Source organism: Bombina bombina, chromosome 6 (genome assembly GCF_027579735.1).
Source record: "Bombina bombina isolate aBomBom1 chromosome 6, aBomBom1.pri, whole genome shotgun sequence".
Lineage (NCBI taxonomy): Eukaryota > Metazoa > Chordata > Amphibia > Anura > Bombinatoridae > Bombina > Bombina bombina.
The window spans coordinates 905,443,186-905,465,660 of NC_069504.1; the positions used below are offsets into that span (position 1 = coordinate 905,443,186).

Sequence of the window (22,475 nt, forward strand, 5' to 3'; positions counted from 1 at the left end):
AGCATGAAATTTTAAGCAACTTTCTAATTTACTCCTATTATCAAATCTTCTTTATTCTCTTGGTATCTTTATTTGAAATGCAAGAATATAAGTTTAGATGCCGGCCCATTTTTGGTGAACAACCTGGGTTGTCCTTGCTGATTGGTGGATACATTCATCCACCAATGAAAAAAGTGCTGTCCAAAATATCCGAACCAAAGAAAAATCTTGAATTCCTTCTTTTTCAAATAAAGATAGCAAGAGAATGAAGAAAAAAAATGATAATATGAGTAAATTAGAAAGTTGCTTAAAATTGCGTGCTCTTTCTGAATCACGAAAACATTTTGGGTTCAGTGTTATTTTAACAGCTTTGCTGTGGTGCTCTTTGCTGCCTCCTGGTGGCCAGGAATGATATTGCCACTAGTAATTGAATGACGTTGTTGACACTCCATATCCGGAAATAAATTTATCAGGTAAGCATAAATTTTGTTTTTATTTTTTTCTGATTTATAATTCATACAACAGTATTTTAGCCTTGCTAAGCAATGCTTGTTTGCCATGAAACCTACTTTTTATACAGATCTGTAAACACAATTTTTTGTTTTTCTTCATAGCTGTCCCCACATGATACCCTTATCTTGAGCCAGCCCGTTTCCTCACCTCTGCCACTGAGGCAAGTATACATTATTCTACATAAAATGTACACATTTATTCTCCATGATCATTTTTTGGCATGTATTTTTCAGCATAGGGACGCGCAGGTGCTAATAGCAACCTTTTTGGGATTAGAAATGTATAATTTTGCAGCATGGAGCATAATTAAATCTGATAGGTGCTGCCATATGACATTCTTGTTTATTCGGCCTCAAGGCAGAGATGGTTACTTTAGCAACCTGTTCCCACACTGTCATTTAACACAAAACCTTTTTTTTTTTTTTTTTTTTAACCGGTGAAGCTTTTAATTTCCAATGAATTTTGTTTGAGGGCGCTAGTAAAAATGAAGAGAGTATAATGCAACATCTAGAAAAGCTTTCTGAGCTGTTGCAAAACATTTCCATGTAATTACTCTGAAAATTAATTAGTGATTAATTATCCTTTTCTTTCTTCCTTCCTTTTGATGGTAGCTTGACATTTCAGATTCAGATAGAGCATTCAGTTTTCAAAAACGTTCTGAATGTATTATCCTTCAAATTTGCTTTGTTTTATTGGTATCCTTTATTGAAGAGTAAACCTAGGTAAGGTTTTAGGAGCTCAGAAGATTGCACATATCTTTAGCACTCTTTGGCAGCAGTGTTTGCAACAATGTGTGTAGCAATTTCATACACTGCTGCCATAGGCCTCCATTCTAACCTTTCTAAAATTATTTTTGAATATAAAATTAATTTTTGTTTCTTTCTCTTTGATTTTTATTTTCTTTTTATATTATTAGCTTTTTAAGATCATATAAAAGGAATTAGATGTATAGATTGACAGATTGGTATCACTTTTGGGGTTTTGTACATTAGTATGTTATGTTTGTTCCATATTTTTGTTGTATTCAAGTATATTGGTATTTTATTGTCTTACATATTGTTATTTTATGACATTGTGACTTATTCACATTGTTGAAGAAATTGTTTTAAATTTTACTATTTAAACCTCAATTTAAGGAGAAAAAACAAACAAACAACTGTCACAATCATACCAAGTCAAACAACGAAATCTAGGCGTCATCCTGGACTCATCACTTTCCATGGACCGGCAAATCTGCATGCTTCCACACACTTCACCTGCTGCGAAAGATCTTCAAATGGATCCCAACCGAGACCAGGAAGACTTTCACTCACGCCCTTGTCAGCAGCCGACTGGACTATGGTAACGCACTCTACGCCGGCACCACCATCAAGCTCCAAAAGACACTACAGCGCATCCAGAACTCCTCGGCCAGACTAATCCTTGACATCCCTTGTCAATGCCACATCACCAAATACTTGCGGAACCTGCTCTGGCTCCCCATCAACAAAAGAATAACCTTCAAGCTTCTCACCCACGCATTCAAGGCCCTCCACAACATCGGTCCCGAATACTTGAACCACCGCGTTACCTTCTACACCCCTGCCAGACAACTTCGATTGGCCGGCCAAGCCCTCGCGGTCATCCCCCGCATCAGGAAAAGCACAGCGGGAGGCAGATCCTTCTCTCACCTGGCTGCCAAGACTTGGAACACCCTCCCGCTGCACCTTAGACAAGCTACCACCCTAACTAAGTTCAGAAAGGACCTCAAGACCTGGCTCTTCGACTGAACTGCAACCCTCAGCGCCTTGAGACCCTTACGGGTGAATAGCCGCGCTTTACAAGAACCCAATAGATAGATAAACAATCTTGGTAACTCCCACAATATTTACTCTCCATTTCCCCACAAAACCACTGTTAATGACCAGCACTACATTGGAGCCACTCCATATAGTTTTAATGATACTTGTATGCTTCTGAGTTTACTCTTTAAAGAGATGGTAAATCTGAGCGTTTAAAAAAAACGCTAGGATTTACCATCACTAAAAATGAATTGTACTTTGAGTGATCACTTAGTTATGAGGTGGCGTTTCCACCTCTAAACCAATAGCTGTGCTAGCATACAGAAAACTGTCAGATGACTAGCACGGCTATTGGTTTAGAGGTGGAAACGTCATCTCATTGAGAGAATAGTGCTGTGCAGTAGGCGGCTGGAGGCACTTACGTTAGCAAATGTGCGGGCACAGAAAGGGTGAGTTTAGCACCCATTGTTTTTTATTAAGTGATCAGTGGAAGTCCACTTTATTTTTAGTGATGGTTAATTCTAGTGTTTTTTAAACACTCAAATTTACCATCACTTTAACAAAGGAAAAAAAAAGAGAGCAAAGCAAATATAATCAGCAAAGTGAATTGAAATGTTTTATTTTTTTATTTTTTAAATCGCATTCTCTATCTGAATCATAAAAGTTTAATTTTGACTTTACTGAGGTTTTAAAGGGACATTTAAAACCGGAGAGGAGACAATGGCACTACTCAGTTAATTGGTATATTTTAACGTTCCCCTATTAATTCATATAATAATGAGTGTACTTGGTGTTAGTACACTCCAGTATTGTGTATCTGATAGGGATAGGTGCTTGTACCGGAGACAAACTTATACAGAGAATCAGTAAGAGACTGAAAAAGGGTACAAATGTAGCACTCTATGAACGTATTAATGTAACATAGGATGTGTAAGAATTGAAACAAATTAAAATATAACTTTTACTAGATCAAGTTAAAAACAGGGGATTTACAAACATTTTTAAAAGAATTTGGATGTACTACCTATTAGCTATGTAGTGTACCTACTAGCTATTGGGAGACCTATACCCTTGTAAGGTGGTGTGTAGTCTCTAGATAAATCAAATGACTGGGTTATCTCTGGTATGTTACTCTAGGTACAAAATTAGGTGAATTGCCATAAACACTTGAGACTAATAAGTTTGGATCACTGCTGTGAACCACAATCATCCAAAGGAATTAGAAAGTCTTATTGATTCTCATTTGTTACCTGTTAGTACCACAATGAATTGTGCTAGAATTTCTTTAAATAATAATATGAGTACTTAGTCGATAAGCTCTAATACTGAGTTATTAATTCTCATTAATTACCTATTAGTGCCACAATAAATTGCGCTAGAGTTTCCTTAAATAATGTTGTGAAAACTCTAATATTGGGTAACCTTTGGTTATCGTTTTAATTGTTTACTCACAGGTGTATAGGGGGGTAATGGTGTTGATACCTGCAGTACTATACAGCGTGAAGAGTCTGAGAAACTCCTTGTGCTACCTCTTAATACTGTAATAAACTGTACTTATATTTCCATTGGAGTAGTTATATAGAGTCAATTATTTACCTACTATAGTAAATTAGAACCATTCATTAAGTGTCGCTGGTTAGTATAAAAGAGGTCAGACCTTTATAATGGCACTTGCAGTGCTATAAGAGTTGAAGAGTCTAATAAACTCCTCGTTTTACCTATTAATACCGTGATGATAGTACCTGCAGTGCTATAAGAGTTGAAGAGTCTGATAAACTCCTCGTTTTACCTACTAATACCGTGATGAACTGTATCTATATTTACATAGGAGTAGTTATAAAGAGTCAATTATTGAACTCTATTTGTATATTGGAAACATTCACTTGTTAATATTAAAGAGATCAGACCTTTGTATAGATGTTACCTTATTGGTACCACTAATAGTACTGTAAAAAGGTAAATTATATTTGTTTATTACTTCTATAGATATCTAGGTATATTATAAATTTGAATCAGTCTGGTATGACTTCTATAAATATCTAGCTAAAATATAGATTTGTATAAGTCTAGTCTAATTTTGGTATTACCTATGAGTAAAAAAAAAGGGTTACTTGTCTAGCTAGTATGGCTGAATAGCTTGCACTAGACACCGCAGCTGCGGCAATAAGATTTTTATACTATTATTTCATTGTCATTTAAGTAAGGTAGTCTATCAACAAATTTTAGTTAAAAGCAACATGTAAGGAAGAACGGGGGGACGCCACTGACGCGTTTCGCCGTTGTGGCTGTATCAAAGGGCAGTCTCACACTGTCTTTGTGAGATTTAAATACCCTTGAGTGTTAACCGATTGGCTGTTAGAGAGGGCCTTGGTTGTATCATTATGTTCGATTGGTCGTAGCAGTGGGTGTGAGACGGAAGGTGCATTTTGATTGGTTTATTTTCCATGACAATTTGCTTCCGTTCGTGTAGATGATATTATTATTTGCTTTCATTTCACTATGCGATTTAGTTAGTCCTGTGGTCGTATTGTATTGAGTGAGAAATAATAACAATATCATGCATATATCTACATATATTCGTTGATTGATTTGGTGGTCGCCATCATTGCCTTTCTGTTATTGGTCGCCGAGGTTGTCAATCATGATACGCCCGGTTGTACCGACAGAGACATGAGTGGTGATTGGTTGAAATGAGCTCTCTATCTGACGTTCGTGTCTTGTTGTTCATGCCTACGTCTCATTCTCTCATCTCATGCTATTGGATGACAGACCTGTCAATTATTCTGTGACTTCGGATTCATTCATCACGCTCTCATCTAATGCTATTGGGTGACGAACCTATCAATCATTCTGTCACTTAGGATTCATTCTGTATTGAGCCCCGCTCCTATTTGATAGCTATGATAAAATTGGTAATCGTTTATATTATGGATTATGTATATTGCGTGTTTGTTATTTTTTATACATCATGTCTTGAATTACGTTGTATTTATGTTTGCTTGAGATTACAGTGTTTGTGATTACTAGTCTTCATCGTCTTATCTGATTTCAAGCATAACATTGTATTTTATAAATATTACATTACGTGTCCCCCAGTTGTGTATCTAACATGAGTCTAAGAAGTGAGTGAAGAAAATAGGTGAAAAAATCATGAAATAAAATAAAATAAGATGATTTAAGAGTAAAGTGTATCATTAATTTGGATAAAAATAATAATAAAAGGTGAAAACTGGTGAGCATTTTTTGGGTATTTAATTTTTCTACTTAGAATACTGTGTGGTTTATAAAACTGTTGAATCAGTGTATAATAATTAAATAAGTAAAGTGTTTGAAGAAAACATTTTTATATGTTGTATACAGTGCTAAACCTATTATAGAGGTGTGCTTAGCATAGTGTGCTGGATATATTGTGACTGTTAAAATTGGTTTTAATTGGTGATAAGAGCGATATTAAATAAAGTTGCATTGTAGTGTTGAGAAACTTAATAGTACTGGATGTTAGATTTTTATGGAAATAGGGTCTATCTTGTGAATGTTGTGGGGGTGTCTATATAATTCAACATTGTGATGCATATATATAATTACACATCATGATATATCTATGTGATATGATTACATTGACATTGGTTAGTTTAACCAATGTAGTATAATATATTAATATAGGGATTTTATGATTTTGAATCCATTAAAACGTTGAATACGAATATCCTTCTATGATTCTGTGTGATACTTACTATTTAGGCAAAAAAACATAATAGTTATTATTCTCATTAAGACCATATGGATTCACAGAATTAAGCAAATAAATCCATTTGCATTCTGCCTGAAGCAATGCATCTTCTAGGTCTCCTCCTCTGATTCCTAATGATATTTTTTCTAGGCCAAAGAAAGATAGAAAGTTCGTGTTGGAGTTATGTCTGTGCAGAAAATGTTTGGCTATCTGTGTGATTTTTTTGCCTTTTTTGAGATCTGATTCAGCATTTCTTATATTACACATATGTTCGCCCACTCTCTTTTTGAGTAGGCGTGAGGTCATGCCTACATAGTTTAATTTACAACTGCATTGTAGTACATATATCACACTTGCAGTATTGCATGTGATATGTTCTTTAATGTAGTGTGTTTTTCCAAATCTATCTTTGATTTGTTCAATCTGGAGAGTATTTGGGCAGTACGTGCAATTTCGGCATGGATAGTTGCCTGGATATAAGATTTTAGGCTTTTTCCTTACAAAGTGACTTTGGACCAGTCTGTCCTTTAGATTCCTAGACCTCCGATAGCAGATAGAAATTCTATCTCCAAGACTTTCACTCAAATCCGGGTCATTCTGAAGGATATACCACGATTTTTGTATGATGTGTGTTACATCTTTGATCTGTGAGTTAAATGTGGTTATTAGTCTTGTTTTATTATCCTTTCTCTTAGGTTTAGGAAATAGAAGATCTTGTCTTGGGGTGTGTAAGGCTCTGTATTTGGCTTTTTTCAGGCTTCTATTACTGTAGCCTCTGGCCTTCAATCTGGCTTCCAATTCCTTAGCTCTGATTTTGAATACTGAGTCTGAGGAGCAGTTTCTGCGTGTTCTTAAAAATTCACCTACAGGTAGCGATCTAAGAGTACTTTGGGTATGGGCACTGCTATGGTGTAAAATAGAATTTGTTGCAGTTTGTTTCCGAAATAGGTCAGTTGTCAGATTGCCACTCTCATCTTTAGTTATTTTTAAATCCAGAAAGTTGACCTCTACTTGACTGCATTCATATGTTAACTTGACATTGATGTTATTGTCATTCAGTTTGGTTAAAAACTCATCCAGGTCTGGTTTAGTGCCTTCCCAGATGAAGAGAATATCGTCGATATAGCGGATCCAGAGTGGTATTTGTTCCATTTGGGTGGCATTAACATCTGAAAAAACTGTCTCCTTCTCCCACCATCCTAAAAATAAATTAGCATATGTGGGTGCACATGCTGTGCCCATGGCGGTTCCACGTATCTGTAAATAATAACGATCATTGAATACAAAAAAATTATGATTTAATATGAATTCGACTAAATTGAGGATGAAGATGTTGTGTTCATGAGATTCAGTTGAATCTAGGTCAAGAAAGTGTTTTACTGCCTTTATACCTAGGTCATGATGAATACTTGTGTATAGAGACTCGACATCTGCTGTAATTAGCCATGTTTCTTTGGCTACCTGAATTCCTTCCAAACGTTGGAGTACCTCTGTTGTATCTCTGACATACAAGGGTAATTCTTCCACAAATGATCTCAGTCTTTTGTCCACATATATGATGGCTTTTTCAGTTAAACACCCATTTCCAGACACAATGGGTCGGCCTGGCGGGTTTGTTATATTTTTGTGTATTTTTGGAATTAAGTATAGTGTTGAGATTCTTGGATTTTTAACTTGTAGGAATTTGAATTCTTTGTTGTTGATAATATAGTTATCCTTAGCTGTTTCAATCATAGTATCGTATTGTCTTTTGTATGTTGCTGATGGATTGAATATTAATTTTTTATAACAGTTAACATCATTAAGTTGTTTATTCGCCTCAACTAAGTATAGTTCAATAGGCCAAATAACAATATTTCCACCTTTGTCAGATCATTTAATTAGTACATCGTCCCAATCTTCAATTTCTTTGAGTGCCTGTTGTTCTTGTAATGTGATATTGGTACCTTTGTTTTTCACGGTGAGTGAGTTAATCTCATTACAAACTATTTGATTAAAGGTTTGTATGTTATGAAATTGAGAGATATTTGGTATGTACTGTGATTTATTTTTAATTAGATCTCGCCATTTTTGATTAGTTTCCAGGTCATCACTTTCTCTTAAAAGTTCTTCCAGATCTTGTAGACTTTGTAATTCTTCTCTGGACCATTCTGTGTTATCTGTATTGTTTTTCATGCTGTGAATCTTTTTGAGCATAAGTTTTCTGACAAATAGATGAATATCTTTAGTTAGTGTAAATTTGTCAAGTTTGTTATTGGGACAGAAAGATAAGCCCTTAACCAATACAGATGAATGATGTTCCGATAGGATATGGTCCGAGAGATTGATTATATTTAATTGTTCAGTCTGATATGGGAGAATGGGCTCACTGTTCTCTTCCTCTGTTTGGCCCCTCTGGTTTCCCTTCTGTGATGTTCTTGGGGTTTCCGTTTGGCCCTTGTTTTTGCCTCTCCCCCTCCTGGTGTGTCTGTTTCTGATCCTGAACTGTGACCTAAAAAACTGGATTGGGTGCGTGGTGGAATACTTATATTAGTGGTTGGGACTGAGTTGTTGGAGTTGTCAGAGTTAGATGCTTCTGATTCATCTCCATCTGTGTCAGATATGTCAGTTTGTATGATGTTACTGGATGTTTTGATGTTCTTAAAAAAGCCTTTTTGCCTCCATCTATATACTTTTTGATTTGCAAAGTCAGTTTTATCTCTGTACAATTTTTGACCTTTAGTTTTAGTTATCTCTTCCTCCAACTTGTCAAGTTCCTTTTGGTATTGTTGATATAATTTCTGGAAGTCTTCCAGATGTTCAAATTCTGTTAACTTGGATTTATAGTTATCAATTTCTATTTGGAACCTTGCTACCTCAGATTTGTCATGTTTGACTAAAATGGACATTAGTTTTTGTGAGCACTCTGTGAGTGCTTCTTCCCATTCAGTGGTTAAATTTTTATCTTTAAATTGGAAAGCCGGAAAAAGCTGAACACGCAGTCCTCGTGGGATTAAGTTGTTAGTAATATAACGCTCAAAAAATGGTGATTCCACCATACTTTCGATTGTTTATATAATGATTTGTGTAATTCCCTTAATATGCTGTTCATGTCTGGTGTATCATTATAGTTACCAGTAGGTGTGCTGAATACTGCATTTAAATCTTTCATTCTCTTTTGCTGTCTAGCAGCCAAATCCTGATCTAATGAAGTCATGATAAGTATTAGAAAATATTTACTTCCCTTGAAGAAAATTTCAAGGAGAGTAGAGTGTGCTCTATTGAAGAAATCTAGTATATACTAGACAAGAGATATGTAAAACCGGAGAGGAGACAATGGCACTACTCAGTTAATTGGTATATTTTAACGTTCCCCTATTAATTCATATAATAATGAGTGTACTTGGTGTTAGTACACTCCAGTATTGTGTATCTGATAGGGATAGGTGCTTGTACCGGAGACAAACTTATACAGAGAATCAGTAAGAGACTGAAAAAGGGTACAAATGTAGCACTCTATGAACGTATTAATGTAACATAGGATGTGTAAGAATTGAAACAAATTAAAATATAACTTTTACTAGATCAAGTTAAAAACAGGGGATTTACAAACATTTTTAAAAGAATTTGGATGTACTACCTATTAGCTATGTAGTGTACCTACTAGCTATTGGGAGACCTATACCCTTGTAAGGTGGTGTGTAGTCTCTAGATAAATCAAATGACTGGGTTATCTCTGGTATGTTACTCTAGGTACAAAATTAGGTGAATTGCCATAAACACTTGAGACTAATAAGTTTGGATCACTGCTGTGAACCACAATCATCCAAAGGAATTAGAAAGTCTTATTGATTCTCATTTGTTACCTGTTAGTACCACAATGAATTGTGCTAGAATTTCTTTAAATAATAATATGAGTACTTAGTCGATAAGCTCTAATACTGAGTTATTAATTCTCATTAATTACCTATTAGTGCCACAATAAATTGCGCTAGAGTTTCCTTAAATAATGTTGTGAAAACTCTAATATTGGGTAACCTTTGGTTATCGTTTTAATTGTTTACTCACAAGTGTATAGGGGGGTAATGGTGTTGATACCTGCAGTACTATACAGCGTGAAGAGTCTGAGAAACTCCTTGTGCTACCTCTTAATACTGTAATAAACTGTACTTATATTTCCATTGGAGTAGTTATATAGAGTCAATTATTTACCTACTATAGTAAATTAGAACCATTCATTAAGTGTCGCTGGTTAGTATAAAAGAGGTCAGACCTTTATAATGGCACTTGCAGTGCTATAAGAGTTGAAGAGTCTAATAAACTCCTCGTTTTACCTATTAATACCGTGATGATAGTACCTGCAGTGCTATAAGAGTTGAAGAGTCTGATAAACTCCTCGTTTTACCTACTAATACCGTGATGAACTGTATCTATATTTACATAGGAGTAGTTATAAAGAGTCAATTATTGAACTCTAATTGTATATTGGAAACATTCACTTGTTAATATTAAAGAGATCAGACCTTTGTATAGATGTTACCTTATTGGTACCACTAATAGTACTGTAAAAAGGTAAATTATATTTGTTTATTACTTCTATAGATATCTAGGTATATTATAAATTTGAATCAGTCTGGTATGACTTCTATAAATATCTAGCTAAAATATAGATTTGTATAAGTCTAGTCTAATTTTGGTATTACCTATGAGTAAAAAAAAGGGTTACTTGTCTAGCTAGTATGGCTGAATAGCTTGCACTAGACACCGCAGCTGCGGCAATAAGATTTTTATACTATTATTTCATTGTCATTTAAGTAAGGTAGTCTATCAACAAATTTTAGTTAAAAGCAACATGTAAGGAAGAACGGGGGGACGCCACTGACGCGTTTCGCTCAGAAATGATTCCTTCAATTTTGCATATACAAGATGTATTTTGTAATGTTCTTAAATGTGAGCCCTGTGAAATTTTACCTGGGCGCCTACAGATCTGCTGCTTTGCTGCTTTTTTCTTTTACAAGATATGACGAGTCCACGGATTTCATCCTTACTTATGGGATTATGCCTCCTGGTCAGCAGGAGGAGGCAAAGAGCACCTCAGCAGAGCTGTATATATAGCGCCTTCTTTCCCTCCCACTCCAGTCATTCTCTTTGCCTGGGTTAGTGATAGGAAGAGGTAAAGTGAGGTGTTAGTTTAGATTCTTCAATCAAGAGTTTATTATTTTTAAATGGTGCCAGTGAGTACTATTTTTCTCAGGGTGGAGCATCAGATGTTTCAGCAATGGGAACTGAGGATTTTTTCTACATTGTCACCTCACTCCCCATGCTGGTGCTGCCCTGCTGATGGTCTTATACGATGTCACATAAGGCCCTATTTGTCCCCACAGACCTACAGGAGGTGATGTAAAGAGTCCTCTTCTTCATGTGAGACAGGTTCAGATTAGCACTACGGTATGTACAGTCTTTTTGTTTTCTAGGGAAAGTGTAGCTCAGAACAGACTGGACGTTAGCTGCTGCAGCACAAGTGGGATAACTAACTTGCAAACGGAAGGTTATTTCCCTACCTGTTTCCCTTATAATAGAATCTGTATAATAAGCAGTGGGTTGGTGTTATGTGACCCGGTTTCATTAACAGGGATCAAGAACGGTGACACGATGACAGAAGTGTTTATATGTGCAAGCTGACGCTGGAGATGTTAAAAAGGTTTTTAAAACCTTTATTTTGTGAGGCATTGGTTTACTTGAGGGACACATTGGCTTTATACGAGTCGGGTTTACCCGACATTGATTTTTTACATACGGCGTCCCTTTTTTTCTGTATACCGCCCACGAAGGGCGGGGCTTACGTTTGCGTGCTTTGCTGCGCACTTGTTATTCCGACTTATACACAGAGGGCTCCGGTTGCTTCCTAGGTCCGCTTGGTTTAGCTTGCTAGATCAGCAAGCGGACTTAGGGAGTGGTTCCTTGAGGGCATCTTGTTGGTGTGAGGTACGCGCCACAGCAGAGCTGTGGCTTGGTGCAGGGGTTAATTTTTGTCGCAATACAAAGGGGACTATAATAACCTAAGATATATATATATATATATATATATATATATATATATTTGGTATAGCAACTGCTTATTGCTTGTTTGTTACACTTTTACAGTAAAAAAACTTATATAGTTTCAAATTCCAGTGCAAATTTATGTTGTATAAAAATTTAAAGGCACAGTACTGTTTTTAAAATTTAAAGACACAGTACTTTTTTTGTTATTTCATATATCTGACACGACCAATATTGCTCTTGTTTTTCTTTTTATCATGGCTGACCTATTGGAACAGACTTGTTCTATGTGCTTAGCTGCCAATGTGGAACCCCCTCTTACATTTTGTCCCTCCTGTACTGAGAGGGCTCTACATTTCTTTAATGCAAATAGCTCTAAGGATGCTTCTCAGCTTGATGAGACTTGGGGTATGCCGTTACTTTCTCCCCAAACGTCACAGCCTTTAACACTCGCTCAGGCGCTATCAACTGCATCCACCTCATTTACTTTGCAGGATATGGCGGCAGTTATGTCATCTACTCTTACAGAAGTTTTATCTAAGTTGCCAGTGTTGCAAGGCAAACGTAGTAGAAGAGCGGACAAGGTGGTACCCGCTGCCTCTTCCGCTAAACAGGAAGTGAATTTTGCTCAAGCCAAGTCAGTCTGGAGACCCAACCAGGCTTGGAACAAGGGTAAACAACCCAAGAAGCCGCTGCTGCTCCCAAGACAGCATGAAGGGGCAGCCCCTGATCCGGGACCGGATCTAGTAGGTGGCAGACTTTCTCTTTGTCCAGGCTTGGATAAGAGACGTTCAGGATCCTTGGACACTGTAAATCGTGTCTCACGGAGTTCAAAAATTCCTTCCCAAGAGGAAGATTCCTTCTTTCACGATTGTCTGTAGACCTGATAAAAAGAGAGGTGTTCTTACGTTGTGTAAAAGACCTCTCCACTATGGGAGTAATTTGTCCCGTTCCAATTCTGTAACAGGGGCAGGGGTTTTACTCAAATCTTTTCGTGGTTCCCAAAAAAGAGGGAACGTTCCGACCTATTTTAGATCTCAAGAGTCTAATCAGGTTTCTCAGAGTCCCATCCTTCAAGATGGAGACTATTCGGACAATTCTTCCATTGATCCAGGATCGTCAATATATGACTACCGTGGATTTAAAGGATGCATACCTTCACATTCCTATCCACAAAGATCATCACCAGTTCCTAAGATTTGCCTTTCTGGACAAACATTTTCAGTTTGTGGCTCTACCCTTCGGGCTGGCCACAGCACCCAGGATCTTCACAAAGGTTCTAGGGTCTCTGCTGGCGGTTCTCAAACCGCTTGGCATTGCAGTAGCGCCTTATCTGGACGATATTCTGATCCAGACGTCGTCTTATCAACTGACAATGTCTCATACCGACATGGTTCTGTCCTTTCTAAGGACTCACGGGTGGAAGGTGAATCTAGAAAAGAGTTCACTAATTCCACAGACAAGGGTTCCTTTCCTGGGAACTCTAATAGATTCTGTGTCCATGAAAATCTTCTTGACGGAGGTCAGAAAGTTAAAGATTCTGAATACATGCCGAGCCCTTCAGTCCAATCCTCGGCCTTCAGTGGCTCAGTGCATGGAGGTAATTGGATTGAGGGCGGCGGCAATGGACATCATTCCGTTTGCTCGTTTTCATCTCAGGCCTCTACAACTGAGCATGCTCAGACATTGGAATGGAGATTATGCAAATTTGTCTCCTCAGATAGATCTGGACCAGGAGACAAGAGACTCTCTTCTTTGGTGGTTGTCGCAGGATCATCTGTCCCAAGGGACGTGCTTCCGCAGACCCTCTTGGGTGATAGTGACAACGGATGCCAGTCTACTAGGTTGGGGTGCAGTCTGGAATTCCCTGAAGGCTCAGGTTGTGTGGACTCAGTCGGAGTCTCTACTCCCAATCAATATTCTGGAGTTAAGAGCGATATTCAATGCGCTTCAGGCCTGGCCTCAGTTGCCTTCGGACAAATTCATCCGGTTTCAGTCGGACAACATCACGACTGTGGCTTACATCAATCATCAGGGAGGATCAAGGAGTTCCTTAGCGATGACAGAAGTATCCAAGATAATTCGGTGGGCGGAGGCTCACTCTTGTTATCTGTCAGCAATCTACATCCCAGGAGTGGACAACTGGGAAGCAGACTTTCTGAGCAGACAGACGTTTCATCCGGGGGAATGGGAACTCCATCCGGAGGTCTTTGCTGCTCTGATTCTCAGGTGGGGCAGACCGTAATTGGATCTGATGGCGTCTCGTCAGAATGCCAAGCTCCCAAGATACGGATCCAGGTCAAGGGATCCTCAGGCCGAACTGATAGACGCCTTGGCAGTGCCTTGGTCATTCAACCTAGCTTATGTGTTTCCACCGTTTGCTCTCCTTCCCCGGGTGATTGCACGGATCAAACAGGAGAGGGTTTGGAGATTGAACGCTTGATTTTATCTAAGCGAGGGTTCTCTGATTCGGTCATTGATAACTTGATTCAGGCATGTAAGCCTTTTACTAGAAAGATTTACCATAAGATATGGCGTAAATATCTTTATTGGTGCGAATCCAAGGGCTACTCATGGAGTAGGGTTAGGATTCCCAGGATTTTATCTTTTCTCCAAGAAGGTTTGGAGAAAGGGTTGTCAGCTAGTTCCTTAAAGGGACAGATTTCTGCTTTGTCTATTCTGTTACACAAACGTCTGTCAGATGTTCCAGACATTCAATCTTTTTGTCAGGCTCTAACTAGAATCAGGCCTGTGTTTAGACCATGAACAAGTCCTGAAAGACAGAAAATAAGAGGCGCTCTTGGTGTAGTATGTCCTAAACACAGCCCTGATTCATCGGAAGCAGCTTCTGTGGGGAGCCTCGTTCTGACTACAGCGTCCATTGCCTATGCGAATCAGCCGAACGGCTCTGAAGCTTCGGCTTGTCCGCTATTGCACTGCATGTGCAACGCCTTTTGTGAGTATATCTCCATCTCTGTTCTGTCCATTGATGTTTGTTTAGGACATACTACACCAAAAGCGCCTCTTATTTTCTGTCTTTCAGGACTTGTTCATATCTACACCATATTGGAGAGAGATGCCTATCCTTTGTACACCTCTGATTATACGCATCTGGAATAATTCAAATCTGGACACTTGTAATTAAGGATTCTAATAATTTTATCTAAATAATATTCAATTTATGTACGGACGCTTAGGTATCTTATTATTGGAGCAATAGCAAAGTATTATTATAGAGATTTATTTATGTATGTTTATATATTGATTATAACACTATACATATTACTTGAATAACTGGTTAATAAGGTCCATATTACCTTGTCAATCTATTACTTGGCACACCTCCTTATTAGACACTCTTACTTGGGGAAGTTTGGTGTCTGTTGGTTTCTGTGTTTAGACCAATTGCTCCTCCTTGGAGTTTGAATTTAGTTCTTAATGTTCTTCAAGGGGTTCCGTTTGAACCTATGCATTCCATAGATATTAAGTTGTTATCTTGGAAAATTTTATTTTTGGTTGCTATTTCTTCTGCTTGCAGAGTTTCTGAGCTTTCAGCTTTACAATGTGATTTACCTTATTTTCCATTCTGATAAGGTGGTCTTACGTACCAAACCTGGTTTCCTTCCTAAGGTGGTTTCTAATAAGAATATTAATCAGGAAATTGTTGTTCCTTCCTTTGTGTCCTAATCCTTATTCTAAGAAGGAGCGTCTGTTACATAACTTAGACTTAAGTTTTACTTGCAGGCGACTAAGGATTTTCGTCAATCATCTTCATTATTTGTTGTTTTTTCTGGAAAACGTAGGTGCCAGAAAGGTACGGCTACCTCTCTTTCTTTTTGGCTGAAGAGTATCATCCGTCTTGCTTATGAGACTGCTGGACAGCAGCCTCCTGAGAGAATTACGGCTCATTCCACTAGGGCTGTGGCTTCCTCATGGGCATTTAAGAGTGATGCTTCTGTTGCACAGATTTGCAAGGCTGCAACTTGGTCGTCTCTTTTTCCAAATTTTTCAAATTTGATACTTTTGCCTCGTTCGAGGCTGTTTTTGGGAGAAAGGTTCTTCAAGCAGTGGTGCCTTCCATTTAGGTTCCTGTCTTGTCCATCCCTTTCATCCGTGTCCTATAGCTTTGGTATTGTATCCCATAAGTAAGGATGAAATCCGTGGACTCGTCATATCTTGTAAAAGAGATGGAAATTTATGCTTACCTGATAAATTTATTTATTTTACGATATGATGAGTCCACGGACCGCCCTGTCAATTTTTCAGACAGGTTTTTATATTTTTTAAACTTCAGTCACCTCTGCACCTTGGCTTTTCCTTTCTCTTCCTAATTTCGGTCGAATGACTGGAGTGGGAGGGAAGGGAAGAGCTATATATACAGCTCTGCTGTGGTTTTCTTTGCCTCCCCCTGCTAACCAGGAGGCGTAATCCCATAAGTAAGGATGAAATCCGTGGACTCATCATATCGTAAAAGAAATAAATTTCCTTTTTTATATAGTTTTTTATATAGTTATAGCCATCCCCCTATCGTTAAAATATTGGCCACGTAATTGATTCCTTTTTGTGCACATGTGCTTGATTACATCATCAATGCCTGACTTCGTGGGGTTGCAGGTTTGTGCATGGACAATGCTTTCTCAACGCCACTCATGTGAAGCAACCGATGCTTCGGTTCTAAAGTGATGCGTGGCCTATACGAGAGCATGTAGGGTATACTATTGATGCACATCTATTTCTCCAGCTTTACATGCGCATTTATAATCAGATTGGAAGCCACTCCGAAGAGTCATTAGAGAGAGCTTCAGTGGGAGGAAATGTAAACGTGACAGAAATGAACATGGGCTTAACTAAAATTCTCTAACAACTCATATGTAAGGGGAGACAAAGAAGGGTTGGAGAAGTACTGTGCACTACTCAAGTTAACTTATTATATATAAATTTTAACTTTTAGTGAAAAAAAATTATGCAGTTGGTATTTTTTTCATAAAAAGCAACACTGAGTAACATTTTGAAAATGATAAATTTGCTGACCTTTTAACCTGCTATTCTTTACTGTTTGACCTGCTGGTCAATTTACAGCAAAGATTCTTGCGATTTGTTTGTTTCTTTCTTTAAAAATGTTTGTTTTATACAAAAATGCAAATGCATTATATGTTATCCGGTAGTTGTGTAATTAATTAACTGCTTATTAATAATAAATAAACAACTTTTCCTATTGTTTTAATTTAGATTTGTTTTAACACAATCCTTGTTTCACTAACAGCGGAGGGAAATTTTCAACACTGCTACAGAACTTGGGACCTGAAAATGCAGTGACTCTGCTAGTGTTCGCTGTCACAGAACATAAGATTTTGATCCACTCATTACGCCCTTCAGTTCTCACAAGTGTAACAGAAGCTTTAGTCTCTGTAAGTGTCATTAATTTTGTTTCCTAAAACACATTATATTTGTTCTTCCCATTTTCCATTTAACTGTCTAGTTTACAATTTTACACTCTGCATGTGCTACATAAATACCAATTTTGTTTGCTCATTAACCACAACAGACTGTTTGGCATTTGAGAGAAACGCTTCTGAGGCATACATATTGTATAAAACGATGCCCATGGTAATAAGCAGAATTGTAGGCAAAAATGTATGTTAACTATGACTGACCAGGAATTGAAAAGCATTAAAAGTATATTTTGCATTAAAAAGGGCAGTCTAGACCTAATACATCATTTTGATTACTTATGACTACATACTGCTGGTCCTACATCTACAAGCTTGTAAAAAGCACATAAAACATTTAAATATTTATTGTTTGTTAGGAGCCGATAAAGGCCGCCAAGCTACTTCCACCTATTGCATTTATATTTTGGTATGTTCAGTATCTCCAATCACGATCAACTCTTAAATCGGTTTTCCTACTTGCACACACTAACTTTTGAATGTACAATTTGAAATAGCTAACATGCACTGCTAAACTGTTATACAAGAAAATAGTTAACTGTACATGAAGAAAATTTTGGGCGGAGCTTGTCGGTTATTTTTAGCTCTTAACAAACGAGGATTATTTAAAAGTTTAATGTACTTCTTACAAGCTTATAGACGTGGAACCCGCTTCTTGTCTGGTATGTAACAATAGGCAATAAAGTATTGGGTCTAGACTGTTCCTTTAAAGGGACATGAAACCCAAATATTTTCTTTTGTGATTCAGATAGAGCATGCAATTTCTCCAACATAGGTGTGTCCGGTCCACGGCGTCATCCTTACTTGTGGGATATTCTCTTCCCCAACAGGAAATGGCAAAGAGCCCAGCAAAGCTGGTCACATGATCCCTCCTAGGCTCCGCCTTCCCCAGTCATTCTCTTTGCCGTTGTACAGGCAACATCTCCACGGAGATGGCTTAGAGTTTTTTGGTGTTTAACTGTAGTTTTTATTATTCAATCAAGAGTTTGTTATTTTAAAATAGTGCTGGTATGTACTATTTACTCTGAAACAGAAAAGAGATGAAGATTTCTGTTTGTAAGAGGAAAATGATTTTAGCAACCGTTACTAAAATCGATGGCTGTTTCCACACAGGACTGTTGAGAGGAATTAACTTCAGTTGGGGGAAACAGTGAGCAGACTTTTGCTGCTTGAGGTATGACACATTTCTAACAAGACGATGTAATGCTGGAAGCTGTCATTTTCCCTATGGGATCCGGTAAGCCATTTTTATTACATAAGTAAAAAGGGCTTCACAAGGGCTTTTAAGACTGTAGACATTTTCTGGGCTAAAACGATTGATATATAAGCATATTGTATACTTCATAGCTTTGAGGAATTATTTTATTCTTGGGAATTATGTAAAATAACCGGCAGGCACTGTAATGGACACCTTATTCTCTAGGGGCTTTCCCTAATCATAGGCAGAGCCTCATTTTCGCGCCTCTATTGCGCACTTGTTTTTGGGAAGCATGACATGCAGATGCATGTGTGAGGAGCTCTGATACATAGAAAAGACTTTCTGAAGGCGTCATTTGGTATCGTATTCCCCTTTGGGCTTGGTTGGGTCTCAGCAAAGCAGATACCAGGGACTGTAAAGGGGTTAAATATAAAAACGGCTCCGGTTCCGTTATTTTAAGGGTTAAAGCTTGCAAATTTGGTGTGCAATACTTTTAAGGCTTTAAGACACTGTGGTGAAATTTTGGTGAATTTTGAACAATTCCTTCATACTTTTTCACATTTGCAGTAATAAAGTGTGTTCAGTTTAAAATTTAAAGTGACAGTAACGGTTTTATTTTAAAACGTTTTTTGTACTTTGTTATCAAGTTTATGCCTGTTTAACATGTCTGAACTACCAGATAGACTGTGTTCTGTATGTGGGGAAGCCAAGGTTCCTTCTCATTTAAATAGATGTGATTTATGTGACACAAAATTTAGAGAAAATGATGCCCAAGATGATTCCTCAAGTGAGGGGAGTAAGCATGGTACTGCATCATCCCCTCCTTCGTCTACACCAGTCTTGCCCACACAGGAGGCCCCTAGTACATCTAGTGCGCCAATACTCCTTACTATGCAACAATTAACGGCTGTAATGGATAATTCTATCAAAAACATTTTAGCCAAAATGCCCACTTATCAGCGAAAGCGCGACTGCTCTGTTTTAGAAAATACTGAAGAGCATGAGGACGCTGATGATATTGGTTCTGAAGTGCCCCTACACCAGTCTGAGGGGGCCAGGGAGGTTTTGTCTGAGGGAGAAATTTCAGATTCAGGGAAAATTTCTCAACAAGCTGAACCTGATGTGATTACATTTAAATTTAAATTGGAACATCTCCGCGCCCTGCTTAAGGAGGTGTTATCTACTCTGGATGATTGTGAGAATTTGGTCATTCCAGAGAAATTATGTAAAATGGACAAGTTCCTAGAGGTCCCGGGGCCCCCCGAAGCTTTTCCTATACCCAAGCGGGTGGTGGACATTGTAAATAAAGAATGGGAAAGGCCCGGCATACCTTTCGTCCCTCCCCCTATATTTAAGAAATTGTTTCCTATGGTCGACCCCAGAAAGGACTTATGGCAGACAGTCCCCAAGGTCGAGGGGGCGGTTTCTACTCTAAACAAACGCACCACTATACCCATAGAAGATAGTTGTGCTTTCAAAGATCCTATGGATAAAAAATTAGAGGGTTTGCTTAAAAAGATGTTTGTTCAGCAAGGTTACCTTCTACAACCAATTTCATGCATTGTTCCTGTCACTACAGCAGCGTGTTTCTGGTTCGATGAACTAGAAAAGGCGCTCAATAAAGATTCTTCTTATGAGGAGATTTTGGACAGAATTCATGCTCTCAAATTGGCTAACTCTTTCACCCTAGACGCCACTTTGCAATTGGCTAGATTAGCGGCGAAAAATTCTGGGTTTGCTATTGTGGCGCGCAGAGCGCTTTGGCTAAAATCTTGGTCAGCGGATGCGTCTTCCAAGAACAAATTGCTTAACATTCCTTTCAAGGGGAAAACGCTGTTTGGCCCTGACTTGAAAGAGATTATTTCTGATATCACTGGGGGCAAGGGCCACGCCCTTCCTCAGGATAGGTCTTTCAAGGCCAAAAATAAACCTAATTTTCGTCCCTTTCGCAGAAACGGACCAGCCCCAAGTGCTACGTCCTCTAAGCAAGAGGGTAATACTTCTCAAGCCAAGCCAGCCTGGAGGCCAATGCAAGGCTGGAACAAAGGTAAGCAGGCCAAGAAACCTGCCACTGCTACCAAGACAGCATGAGATGTTGGCCCCCGATCCGGGACCGGATCTGGTGGGGGGCAGACTCTCTCTCTTCGCTCAGGCTTGGGCAAGAGATGTTCTGGATCCTTGGGCGCTAGAAATAGTCTCCCAAGGTTATCTTCTGGAATTCAAGGGGCTTCCCCCAAGGGGGAGGTTCCACAGGTCTCAATTGTCTTCAGACCACATAAAAAAACAGGCATTCTTACATTGTGTAGAAGACCTGTTAAAAATGGGAGTGATTCATCCTGTTCCATTAGGAGAACAAGGGATGGGGTTCTACTCCAATCTGTTCGTAGTTCCCAAAAAAGAGGGAACATTCAGACCAATCTTAGATCTCAAGATCCTAAACAAGTTTCTCAAGGTTCCATCGTTCAAAATGGAAACCATTCGAACAATTCTTCCTTCCATCCAGGAAGGTCAATTCATGACCACGGTGGATTTAAAGGATGCGTATCTACATATTCCTATCCACAAGGAACATCATCGGTTCCTAAGGTTCGCATTTCTGGACAAGCATTACCAGTTTGTGGCACTTCCGTTCGGATTAGCCACTGCTCCAAGAATTTTCACAAAGGTACTAGGGTCCCTTCTAGCGGTGCTAAGACCAAGGGGCATTGCAGTAGTACCTTACTTGGACGACATACTGATTCAAGCGTCGTCCCTTCCACAAGCAAAGGCTCACACGGACATTGTCCTGGCCTTTCTCAGATCTCACGGGTGGAAAGTGAACGTAGAAAAAAGTTCTCTATCTCCGTCAACAAGGGTTCCCTTCTTGGGAACAATAATAGACAGAGGACAGAAAATCAAAACTTCTAAACTCTTGTCAAATACTTCATTCTGTTCCTCTTCCTTCCATAGCGCAGTGCATGGAAGTAATAGGTTTGATGGTAGCGGCAATGGACATAGTTCCTTTTGCGCGAATTCATCTAAGACCATTACAACTGTGCATGCTCAGTCAGTGGAATGGGGACTATACAGACTTGTCTCCGACGATACAAGTAGATCAGAGGACCAGAGATTCACTCCGTTGGTGGCTGTCCCTGGACAACCTGTCACAGGGGATGAGCTTCCGCAGACCAGAGTGGGTCATTGTCACGACCGACGCCAGTCTGGTGGGCTGGGGCGCGGTCTGGGGACCCCTGAAAGCTCAGGGTCTTTGGTCTCGGGAAGAATCTCTTCTCCCGATAAATATTCTGGAACTGAGAGCAATATTCAATGCTCTCAAGGCTTGGCCTCAGCTAGCAAAGGCCAAGTTCATACGGTTTCAATCAGACAACATGACGACTGTTGCGTACATCAACCATCAGGGAGGAACAAGGAGTTCCCTGGCGATGGAAGAAGTGACCAAAATCATTCAATGGGCGGAGACTCACTCCTGCCACTTGTCTGCAATCCACATCCCAGGAGTGGAAAATTGGGAAGCGGATTTTCTGAGTCGTCAGACATTTCATCCGGGGGAGTGGGAACTCCATCCGGAAATCTTTGCCCAAATTACTCAATTGTGGGGCATTCCAGACATGGATCTGATGGCCTCTCGTCAGAACTTCAAGGTTCCTTGCTACGGGTCCAGATCCAGGGATCCCAAGGCGACTCTAGTAGATGCACTAGTAGCACCTTGGACCTTCAAACTAGCTTATGTATTCCCGCCGTTTCCTCTCATCCCCAGGCTGGTAGCCAGGATCAATCAGGAGAGGGCATCGGTGATCTTGATA

General features: G+C 38.9%; 1 protein-coding gene across 2 annotated transcripts in view; it reads left to right on the plus strand.

Moving 5' to 3' along the window:
* Positions 1-22,475, plus strand: part of DENND4A (DENN domain containing 4A) — an 858,339-nt gene that overhangs the window by 288,101 nt on the left and 547,763 nt on the right. For both annotated transcript variants that reach the window (XM_053718534.1, XM_053718535.1), the window contains exons 8-9: positions 594-652; positions 17,288-17,432. In XM_053718534.1, the coding sequence (XP_053574509.1) occupies positions 594-652; positions 17,288-17,432 (204 nt within the window). The remainder of the gene's footprint in view (positions 1-593; positions 653-17,287; positions 17,433-22,475) is intronic.